A 12943-nucleotide genomic window follows, 5' to 3' on the forward strand; every position below is an offset into this window, starting at 1 on the left:
CTTCTGAATTCGCATTCCAAATACATTCTCTAGAATGTACTTCTGCAATAAACTTTTCGGTGTCGAACATCGCGTGTCACGTCTGTCCTCATTGAAGTTTGTTTCTCGAGTGTATTGCGGCCGAGGCGCGCGGCGGAGCGGCGCTATTCGGCAACTGCGTCCGCGTAGCCAATCCGCGTCCGCCGTGCATAGTCGCGTAGTAAAATAATCGGCCACTGAGAGTCAGCTACAACAGACGACGTAACAGCGTATAGTCGGTTCGGTGTGAACGACAATTTCCATATATATTGAAATTGTCGTTCACACCGAACGCAGTTGCCGAATAGCGCCGCTCCGCCGCGTACGCACCGCCGCGCCTCGGTACAGCACGTCGATAATTAGTGTCCCTTTTATATAAACTTAAACGTATTAAAGATAGTAACTCATCGAATGTTTTACTGTCATACGAAAATATTTCTTGAACTTATTTGGATAAAGTCTATATTCGAAATATAAAGTATGAAATTGACCAAGAAAACATCTCTTCAAATTTAAGGGATGTACCCACAATCTCTTCTTTTTATTATTTTCGTCTTCCTCTAGAGCTTCGCAAATGGCAACTATCTGAATGCGCATCATTTAATTGAAATATCAGTAAAACGTCTGATTTGAAAAAATAAATTACGCTAGTTTTATCGTTTATAAAATACTAAGTGCAACTTCAAATACTGAGCCCTTTTATGTGTAGAATAGTCAGCCGCTCAGCGTACGCATCTAGTGTGAACCTACAAGAGCCTATTCTTTTGTTCACACATGTAGCGCATCGTACGCTATAGCCTATTGTCGGCTTGGTGAGTACGCATACTGCAGATTGAGTCGACGTTCACACTGGGGCAGACAGTGAGTATACTCACAGTCAGCGGCGGACAATACGTTTGGTGTGAACAATCCCTAAGACCAAAGTCTGCTAAAAATGTATGACCGTACTTGACGTTTCCGTAATTTCATTGCGCAACTTTGGCCCTAATTAGTAAGAATATGAGATGGCGAAATAAACATTGTGTTATTTTTGGATGTTGGTACGTCAACGTATCTTATAGTATGGTGTTATTACAATTATAGCTGAAGAAACATGGCGATGGTGTTCTATAAATAGAACGCATAAAAAAAATCTAGTATCGTATAACCCGCTTTTTGGATAAGAACCAATTTTGGCTTTTCATCTTGACATACCAAATAATTTATGAGTAGGTGCTTTGTATTGTTAACGTGCATGACATATCGTTTTACTTGCTGTTTCTGGTTTCACCCGAGGAAAACCACTTTCCGCAACCGAGTAGGAAGTAGCGTATGTCCCTTTTCATGCACATAAACAGGGGTTACTTTGGGGGATTTTCGATCCCCATTTAAGTCTGTCTCTTATTTATGAGATTTAAAATAAAATCTAGAGACAACACTATCTGTGTGCCAAATATCATTTAAAGTTTTTTAGTGGTTGAGTAGTTTTGGCGTGAAAGCCCAACAGACAGTTAGCGTAACTTTCGCATTTAAAACATTAAGTAAGTATGACGAAATCTGCAAACAAACACTAAGTTTACCAGATCACGTGCCGCGCACAAGTTTACATAACACCTCATTAAGGTCGGGGAACTCCTAAGGCTTTGTATAGAGTACAAATTAATTCGTGTGACGCATATTTATCGACTCGTGCCAATCGTCTGCCTGGCCTAGCCTTTTAACAACTATGTTGGGGTTTGCTTCCAGTCTAAGTGGATGCAGCTGAGTATCAGTGAAAACAAAGTTGTAAAAACAAGGAGCGACTGCCTTTCTGACCTCCTCAACCCAGTTACCCGGGCAACCCGATACCCCTTGGTTAGACTGGTGTCAGACTTACTGGCTTCTAACTACCCGTAACGACTGCCAAAGATTTTTTCAAATAATACCCGTGTTCAAATAAAGCCTCCTAAGGCTTCGTGTAGAGTACGAATTAATCCGTGTGACGCATATTTATCGGTTCGTGCCAATGCACTGACATAAATACACATAGGTATCGATGGAAGACTTGCTGACACAATTGAATTTATAGGTCTCGTTCGCAACGCAATGGGACCCGCGGGGGTCGTAGACCATGCGAAATGGTCAGCGATGGGAAGCTTGCATTAATAAGCTGCAATTTTTTAAATTACTGTATTGAATTTGTAGCAATTATTCTAGGTTATATTGGAAGAACAGATCAATCTTCATAGGGCTACTGCGTTACCGACTACAATTAAGAACTATTACTGTTCAATAAAATCCTATAATGTCAATGGTTCAATACACTATGAGAAATAACAATCATCATGATTTGGACTTAATAGCTTCACAAAATAATCGCTACATTCACCCAATTAGTCTATACGGTATTCATAACAGTTAACAATTCACCAAAGGCCTAATGTGCCGCAACTGAATTGTTCCCAGTTAACGACACGAGCCAACAATCGGCTCGCGAAACATAAACAAACTGAAATATTGACTCACACAACAGATACATATGTATACCTGTTTAAACGTAATTGTTTCACCGACTATGTAAAATAATTTCAACCTTTGTTACATAATTACGCTATAATTATAAACTGCATATTGTTTGACAATTACACATTATAATCTCTCGTTTGTGTGTTTTCTTTAACAACTTCCACGTTTACTCATTTATTATTATTTGCGATGCTTGCAGTAACATAGTAATTCATTAAAGCTAAGCGTCCACTTGTCGGTATCGTACGCAACGGACGCAACGCACGCAACGGATCGTAGTATTATTTATATAGAAACTCAAACAAGATGTGCGATGCGTACGATGCGGACAGGTGGACGCACTTGTTTGAGTTTCTATATAAATAATACTACGATCCGTTGCGTGCGATACGTCCGTTGCGTACGATACCGACAAGTGGACGCTTAGCTTAAACCTCTTATTTACTACCTTATTTCCATGTATACAGAATAATATGTTAGAGGTTAACAATCTTTCGGCTAAAGGTAATCCAGTCTTCTAAGAAACCAGACTGTTATAAAAATGACGATTGATTCAGGCTTCCTAATATCCTTTAGATAGTAAAAAAATATAACTACAATTAACATTGTTCCCTAATGGTGAATAAATGTCAATGATATAAAACCGTCAAACCGTAAATAAACGGTTTTGAAGCAGGTCAGTAAACTACCATCCGGATGGAAATCTAGTTATGCATGAGAGCCGAAATTAGTTTCAGCATTTTTTAAACCCAGCGTCAATTTAGTCGGGAGCAAACTACCGGATCTAAATACTTCATATCCCTCACAAAAACAAGGTTACACAAATTCTGAAATAATCTCTTATTTGAACGTACTGCTTCTAAGTTTATAACACCTGATAACAATTAAATTGCCGTGCACTAAAAAGATAGCATGAAAAATATTGTAATTACGACCGGAATTTACGTGTCTGCAAATGAAAGGAAGCCCGGTTACTGATTAAAAATATTGACAATATAATCAGGAGTAAACAATAATCATGCCAGATTGCGTACTCTCCTACTACTATAACTACTGACATTCTCTGAATGTCGAATTCAAAATCAAATGCTTGGTGGAAACGAGCTGAATAAGACCTCTTCGGAGGCCCTCTCAGCATCGCTCATTTGGAACTAGAGAATCGTGAAAAAAAAAGTAGTGGCAGTTCTTCCGCAATTTTCGTGTAGCAGTAGTCTTTACACGATAAAGGCTCTAGGATAAAATCTTTTTAGGAGTCTCATGTTGATATGTTCCAAAATTCATCATCTCCCGAGCCTTCTCCCAACTGTTGAGGTCGGTTGATATGTATCGCAATTACTGAAGAATTCTTGAACTTGACTGCTTGTATATTTATAAAATACATATTTTTCACACGTGATGTTAGCACGTGTGACTACGTAATGGTATGGTGGCCTATTTTTATCATTTGGCAGAAGCGTTTAGATGGTACGAAATATGGGAACTTCTCAACACTGTTGCCTTCCCGATACATTAGAATTTTATTTATCTAATACTAATATTATAAAGAAGATTTGTTTGGTTGTAATGAATAAACTCAAAAACTACTGGACCGATTTTAAATGTTCTTTCACCATTAGAAAGCTTTATTATCTGCGAGTAACATAGGCTATATTTTATCCCGGTGCGGGCAGTAGCTCCCACAGGACGCGGGTGAAACCGCGGGAAAACGGCTAGTACTATAATAAAAAGGAAACATGGTTTTGTTTGTTTGTATCCTAAAGGCTCCTCAACCACTGAACCGAATTGCTGAATTCTTTCACTGTTGGAAAGCTTCACTATCCCTGAGTGACATGTACCCTTATTAACTAACCATATTTTATCCGGGCACGGGAATAAGTTCCCTTGGCACGCGGGTGGAACCGCGGGAAACATATAGTAGGTACATTTACACGGGACATAACCAAGACTGGCAGACCTGACGTCACGCATTCGTGCGACATGCAAAGCTAACTACATATTTTATCATATACAGTTCAGTCTCGGGCGGTACAAGCTTTCCACAGTTTGTAGTGTCAGCGAAATATGTACTTCAGTGAAAACTGAAAACCAACTAAGCAATAAATAAGAAGTTAGGAGCAAGTTAAGATATGACCAGTGTTTGCAAAAAAACTATTAGACATGGGTTTTCAATACCCAGGATTTTGATGTTTGCAAGAAAAAGTTTGGAGACTTTTCAGCAACAAGCACAATTACTTTCTACATACGTGTATCAAGTACACAATGTAGGTAAGTGTGTAGTTTTAAGGCACACACAAATACTGAAATTGTTGCAGTATAAATAAAGTTGTTTGTAGTTCCACGGTGTGTCGTAAACTCGTGTTAGTAAAGTACATTGTTATTATTAATTTACAGCATGGCTTGTGGTGGCTTCTAATTAAGCCATATCTGTTTAACTTTTGCGTGATATTGAAATCAAGAAATGTCGGAAAAGCTTTTATAACGACAGTCCGTTACTGAGGAATGTATTTTAGACCCTAGAAAATGAGTAAGTATAATATTTCTAAGTTAGACTACAGATATTTTAGAAAAGCGAATAACGACCCAGAGACCAATGCACCTGCCATTTATTTCAAAGTAAGCTTCCAAGTACATATGTACCATAGAAAAGTCGGTTAAAACTACTGCTAGGTATCTAGGAGAATTCTATTCATAGATAAAAGACAAAATACTTATCATAGCCTATTTGATAAGAAACGCGGTGGACAAATAATATAAAGATGGGCCGACATTTATTTACCGAACAATTTAACACAAGCTATCTGATTCAATCTGGTAGCAAGCTAAAATAGTATAAAAATGTCCTGTTTTAGGAGATTGAAAATCGTTAAAAATAGAGAATCGTCTAACTAGGGATGAATTGAAAGAGATTGTCAAACTATTATGTACTGACTAAAATCAACCCATGTTCTGTTAACTTTGTCGAACAATCCTGCAGTGACAGAAGAAGAAGAAATGTCTGTGCATGATCCAATCACTAAGTCCTCATTGTTTAAAAACAATAAAGACATCAGAATTGAGAACCTTGGAAAGTCGAATGAAAAGAAGTCTCACCATGGACGGGACACGGGGAACTTATACGAGATTCATTAATGACTCTTACAAGTTGATAAACATGTCGTTTCGAAATCATAGTTAGCAACCAGATAAGCTGTCGCTTGTAGGGTACATGTGTGATATGCATTCCATTGTCTAGTGAAATCGTGCGTCACAGTACGATTGAAATTTTGATACTGTCGTTGAGAATATCTTATCTATTAAAACGTTTTCTTTTCAGGTGGAGGTACTTTTAATGACTAACGTACATTTGTGTCCAAAAGTTCATGGATATCTTATCAAAACGTGATCTCTTTATACCATCAAGAGTGTACCAATACTTTCCTACTACTTCAACAAGGAGACTTCTAAATTGTCTTCGAGGTAAACCAAGAATTCTAAAAAAGGTTATTCTAAACTTTTTTTCCATCATTCAATGCTTGATGTCGCGGAAGTGAAAGTTATTTCAGCCTACCGGCTCAAAGTCTGATTGGCAATATAAAATATTTACTAACACGAAACATCATCCACTAATAACAAAAAAACACGTGAGCCTACTGTTTGCCATCCAATTCCAATCCAATTACCTAATGATGGGGTACCATCAACTCAATGTCATGACCGAATAACATGAAAGTATTAAGTATAGAAGAACGCGACAAATTGACGTAAATCCTATGACGTTGAGACGAACGTCTCGTTGAAAGAAAGCCATCATTGCAGAGAATTAGCCCACTGACGCAGAGCGATGGACACAAACATTAAAACAACTGAGAAATCCACGTCATCACTTGAGCATTCCCCGAAAATATGCTAAACAGCAAACCTTGGTATACTTTCACTGTGACAAATAATCTTAATTACGAAAATAAAAATTCAATGTCCTTTGAGCGAGGTCAAAACAGCGAGATTTGACCGATTAAGATGATGACATGAAAAACACCCCTAAAAATAAGTATGTTGGTACCCCCAGACATTTTTATTGGAATGACTGCGATTCGGTGAAAATATAAACTTAATTAATTTTAAGGTATGTAAATACTCATTTTAGTATTCGGTCTCGTTATTTTTGGAACTTTATGGTAAGGCAAGTCATTGATCCCAGATTTCTCGTAATGTTTTTAGATTATGGATTTTTATTATAAAATGCTAAGTATTCACTATAACATGGAATTTAAATTGCTAACGATTTAAAAAGGGAACAAATATAATGACCACCATAAAATGCTTTGATACCCTTAGTTTTGTAACCAGAAATATCTACTGAACACCAGAAAAATAAAGTCTAAAAATGTAATAGTACCAGCTATTTTAGTCACGACTTCACTTTAAATTGTATTCGACCACCAAATTTAGTAAATGATCACCAACACTTGACGACCAATTAATGTATTATTTTTGCCTAAATAAGTCACTGTGATTGCCATAAAATGTAGGCTTATTACCAAATAAAGTATTATGATGCCATATTAAGTTATGTGTCCGGCTTGCAATGCATGCGAGAGTGTCAGTATGACGAGTGACAGGGGAAAATGGAAGAAAATGACATATTGCGCCGACCCCAAGTAAAATTGGGAACAGGGCAGAAGAAAGAAGAAGAAGAATGTGTTTCTCAATACACTCCCTCGAAAACACACTCTTATCGCACTGTTTAGAGGCATGCAATAGACAATTTTCCACCCTAGTGCAGGAAAAGGGTCCCCATAATGTTATAAAATTTATTGTATCAGGCCGAACTTATTTTTTTGGAGTCAGTTTACTTAAACAGGATAGCAAGATGTAAAAACTTTGATTATCATTTTATATTAAAACGCTGGTATAATTTTGATGATCATTTACTACTTTTGGTGATCATTTACTACTTTTGGGATAACAATGATTTATTTGGACTCATTTTGCTTAAATAGGATAGCAGAATTTAAAAACTTTGGTTATAATCTTACTTTAAAATGGTGGTTTAATTTTGGTGATCATTTACTATTTTTGGCTTACGCATGATTTATTTTGGAGTAATTTCACTTAAATAGGATAGTAAAGTGTTAAAACTTTGGTTATAGTTTTACATTAAAATGCGAGTTTAATTTTGGTGATCATTTACTATTTTTGTCTGCTATTTGTTACTATATCTGGTGATCAGTTAAACATAAGCCATTTAAAAATAACTTGGTAAAGTGGCCTTTGGCACTAAAAATCGAAACCCAAATTTAGAATGCATGCAAGGGCCGAAAAGAACTTGATGTGAAGCAATCTTCAAAGGACCATGTCTGCATTATGGTTCACCTTTAGGTGGTAATTTATCGATATGTATAATTTCAATGCAAGAGATTGCAACACTTAATTACTTGCCCACTACCGTTTAATTACTACGGCTTCGCACGTGTATAATTTAAACATAGATAAGTGCTTCTGCCAGGCTGCGATGAAAATACTTCGTAAGAATATAGTTGGCATTTAGTTAATTTTAGCAATCACCCTTCGAAAGGACAAACTTGTATCTAATTCAGACTTTCTCTGTCTTGGGAGTTAATCCTGCCACATATGAGTGCTAAGTGAAAGCGTGAAAATCCCACAAACTTTTGATGTCCATTTACAGAGGTTGACTTAAAAAGGCTACTTTTTTATCTGGATGTGCAAAGTTCGCGGGACGTGGACAGGCCGCAGATAACCAGTTGTTAATATAGATAAGTTGATGTAAAGTACCAAATTGCACCCTTGAAACCTGTTATCACCCTCTGTGGGCGAAACCGTAGGCAGCAGCTCTATGTTATCTAGAAAATAAAGTGCAAACGCATCACAAATATTAGCTATATCTCGTTTAGTCGTAGTAACCAGGCTACCCGACGTGGGCGTGCAAACAAATCAGCTGAGATCGATACGATAACAGCCAAGTTCACGGTCCAATATATCCGAGGTAGGCGCATAAGTTTACAACGCACTGTACTTTAGTGTAATTTTTATTTGTCTGTCCATTTTTATCGTGTCCGTGAGCCATTTTTTGGGGCGTTTGTGTATTTTTTGGGACAAAATATCTTATTTTGTTCCTGTAAAAAATACCAAACTATACGACCTACGGTAATGCACTGAACTTTGGCAACCAGATAATAATAAAAAAAGTAGATAGAAGTAGATTTCACAACACGCAAATAAGAAGTGATCAGATTCTCCATTACAAAATACATCTATCATACTATCATCCACATAGAAAATACAACTTTTAAGTCTGACACTGTCGACAGTTACAAAATAAACTACTGCAAACATCTTCAAATAGATACATTTCTGACACTATTCGCAAGACCATAGAGAAAATATTCAATTTCCTCTTCCACAGACAGCCAGCTCTCCAGACAGCTTCTCAAGGCTTGTTATTTTTTATACACATTTCAAAACTAGCAGTGAAAATAGCATGCAATTCGTTGCTGTAATATCAAAAAATTATGTTTCAACAGAGTATGTTGGCAAGGCCAGAGTGTGCGTTTAAATAAGCTTTCTGCTACGTCAATGGCGGGTACTTCGAGATTACATTATCGTTTTGTGTTCCACTCATGGTATTGATTTCATTATACAAAGACAACTGCATATCTAGTTAAACAAGGATAGATTTACTTAATGTACATTGGGAATCATTGAATCGCTCGGATTTGAATCAAAACTCCAAAGAAAACTTAGGACTATATCTGCCAAAAAAAATATAAATATCCAAAATGAGAACCTTGAGAAAATGTTCACTTTTTACGTTCAACGGTTCCTGATGATGCTATTTATACCACATGACTCTTCTAACCTTCCTTAACTATTTTTATGTAATAAAAAAGATGTTTTATGGTACCTCATATTTTATCTAAATACCCGTACCCAGACTACTGCAGTGGGTTGCACAAACACAGACAATCCTACGGGCTTAACCGTCGCCATTTTACACTTCCATGTGTAATAATTTATTCAGATTTTGATAAACAAAATATAAATAAGATAAGTCAGAAGAAGTCTGTTATTATTTGCAGTTTCTTTTTATAGCGACGACATAATAACCTAAAAAAACTTTATAGTTTCGTGCCAGTTTTGGGAAGTAATCACCAACCTACCTATTTGTGAATGGTAGATAATTTTCGAGTACCTTAAAATATGCCTAAATGACCTGTTTCTTAAGTGAAATGAAAATTAAACCAAGCGACAACCGCATGAAGTAAATCACCGGACTTTGGTCAAAATGGAATCTACAGCATAGATGTTTGAAAAAAAAGGAACTTTTTTATCTTGTTTACCAAACCATTGTGAATTATAATCTTAATACGATTTTTAAAGGTACATTAATACTCATTTACTTAAGTTTCCTCCCATTGTATAATTAAAATGTTTTAACACTGTTGATAATTTAATTAGTAATACTCGTAACACGTAAACATAGGTAACTACTCAATGAGTTGAGAATGCTGTAAAATATGACAATGTAAGTACATAATTTAATACAATAGGATAATGGAGGTTTTTGTCTGACTGATTGTTTGTCTGTATAGAAACAGGTTGTTTACCTGTTTCTTTATAAGTGAGTGAATAGGATTGTATTAAAATATTATACCTGCACTGATCGGTACCTACCCGTACAGGTTTGTCTGTACCGGAAACCTATTTCTTTATGTAAGCACCCTATGATTAGATGTTTGTTCACGCAAAAAACTTGACGAATATATTGTATCGTTTTTCGCACGTTTTAACTTGTTTCTTGCTAGATGTTGCTAATCCACACGCTATATCAGTAAGTATAGTTTAAAGATATTTTGTATTTAAAATTTGCATACTTATTGATAATGAAAACAATTTAAACAAGTCACTACAAAATTATGAATCACTTGATACAAAAGTGAGTGGAATCGCACTTTACAATGAGTGTAAGTACATTTGTACAATAATAGTTTCAGACTTAATTCAAACATCCTTTTGACCGAATTCCGAAATTTTGATGAATTGTTAAACAATGTTATATTGTCAGCCTTCTTTCATGCAAACAAAAAGCAAAAGTTCGTCATGTATTTGACCACTATCTGCCATTTTAACATCTTTGGCAGTCACGGGTAGTCAGAAGCCAGTAAGTCTGACAACTAATCGAAGTACCCCGGGTAACTGGGTTGAGGAGGTCAGATAGGCAGTCGCTCCTTTTAAAACGCTGTTACTCAGCAGCGTCCGGTTAAACTGGAAGGCTAGGTAGACGATGATGATATGCGACAACTATCTATGTAGTTCGAGAGTTTCAGTATTGCTTCTAGAATAAAAACTATTGGAGATCGTTGCATATTTTGTTTTTTTAAATAATTAAATATTCGAACATCGGCTAGTTTAACGACAACCCTATAAGCAACAATCTAGGACGGCCGTATTTATCTGATAGCGAAAGTATTATCAATCGAAGTGATTTAACGGATAACAAACTAGATTTCATGTCAATTAATTATGAAGAATACAACCAGTTTTCCTTCTCATAACAACTATGTTAAAGAATTCATTTAAAATTAAGATTTTCTACAAGCTGCGCCCGCGCCGTTGCATGGCAAATGCTAATGATTTTTATTGAGTACACAACATCCCAGGCATGTGATTATTACGGCCTTGAGGTAATACTTAGATGCACAAGAAATCAAATAAACAAAACTCAGAAACAAATATTACGAATAACAGTTTAAAACTATAAATAGTAATAATATTAACTGTCATCGCAAAAGACTATAGAAATGGAATGTGATTTGACCATTGTAATTTTTATAGCTTTAGATCTTGGAAAAATATATTCAATATAAATACGCTTAAATGCATCTTCTTCCTGCCCTATTGCAAAGTTATTGGGTGTCAGCGCAATGTGATTTTTGTTTTAATTTCTCTCTGTCAGACGTCATACTAACATCCACCCCTTCTTATTCATGTCCTCTTTCAGGTAGTCAATCCATCTTTTCCTCGGTCTACCTCTGCCTCTCCATCCTTCCACATTCATACTTAGCACACTCTTTGTAGCATGCGTTTCACACCTAATCACATGCCCATACCACGACAAACGCTGACCTGTCTTCTATTCTATGACTGAAAAAAGTAGAGCACTTTTAGGCTGCTCATATACTCATTATTTCCTCTGTAAGGGACAGAGGAAATAATGAGTTACCCCACACATCCATCTCAACATTGTCATCTCTGCTACATGCATTCTTTCTCATATACTCTGATAAAACATGTTATGTTTATTTCCAATTTGTTTTTGATTGGTTACCGTGACAAATTATTACAGCAAACGCAAGGCAAACACTATATGTAAATATAAAATAAAATCAAGAGTTTTCCTTTGACATAAACAAGTAAAGCTAACACTATAAGATTGTATATTTATGTAATACTACTTCATTCATAATAATGTAGGCATTGGCCTAATGTATTATATTGTTATTTACAACTTGTTAGGCCGTCGACCTATCGACCTAGTTTTCTGATTCATTGACAACTTGTAAACAGTAAAGATTTTATAAGGGAGTCGAAACTAGCAAAGTATATGAACTTTCATGAACCTCTATTAACTTAGGCTATGATTTTCAGATCTTGCTTTAAAAATACGAAGTATGACGCCGTGGGTGAAAACGGAGTGTCAGACTATTCCTAAATAGGCTGTGTATGTACGGATGGTAACTCAAACTCTTGAGAAAAGATTTAGATAGACCAACGGCTTTGGAATGCGAGAACCTAATCAAATGTAGATTTTTATATTACTAATACCAATAAACGAGAACGAACAGTTTTTCCCCTGCCTGATCACTCATATTATCTACACATAATTTACGTTTTAAAATGATTCACTCTTTAAAAAATCATAATGCATGTCAAAACGGCGTGTAAAACGTGCATTAGGAAAACATTACAGTTCATAACCTTGCCTAAGCAGTGATAAATGAAAATGCAACATTTAAAACTTCATTAATTTCTAGTTGCGAGTTTACGATAGAGACACCTTGCAATAGTTTAACAATATTTACTGATATTACTATCATTAGACATTACGACAATAACACAGTCAATGAACCATTACACAATTTTGTGTTTAGAGCACTGTATATCGTGGTGTTTACTCTACAATTATACTACAATATTAGTAAACAAACCTGCAATATTAAATTGGTAAGCCATGTCCTAACATCGGGGGCCTCGGTTGACACCTCAGGCATCATTGTCGTTGAAAAATCCATCATATCGGTAACATTCATTTTTTTTTAATTAAATAGGCTGTATGCCTAACTTTTTTTGCACAAATAAAACACTGTATGCTTCCCGCCAAAAGTACGCACTGTCACATCGCGCGCCGACGAAGGAGTGTTAATAAAAACTGATAAAATTATCA

The 12943-nt window shown here is 36.0% G+C and overlaps 1 protein-coding gene across 2 annotated transcripts in view; it reads right to left on the reverse strand.

The window, feature by feature from the left end:
- The window catches only part of LOC124641169 (transmembrane protein 165), a 34805-nt gene that overhangs the window by 9275 nt on the left and 12587 nt on the right, over window positions 1-12943 (reverse strand). Inside the window, exon 1 of one of the 2 annotated variants that reach the window (XM_047179167.1) lies at window positions 12708-12788. The exons of the other annotated variant lie outside the window; for it this stretch is intronic. Coding sequence (XP_047035123.1) covers window positions 12708-12773 — 66 coding nt within the window. The 5' untranslated portion in view covers window positions 12774-12788. Of the gene's footprint in view, window positions 1-12707; window positions 12789-12943 lie in introns of those variants that run through there. 2 annotated transcript variants of the gene reach the window in all.

The sequence above is a fragment of the Helicoverpa zea genome, chromosome 22 (assembly GCF_022581195.2).
Source record: "Helicoverpa zea isolate HzStark_Cry1AcR chromosome 22, ilHelZeax1.1, whole genome shotgun sequence".
Classification (NCBI taxonomy): Eukaryota; Metazoa; Arthropoda; class Insecta; order Lepidoptera; family Noctuidae; genus Helicoverpa; species Helicoverpa zea.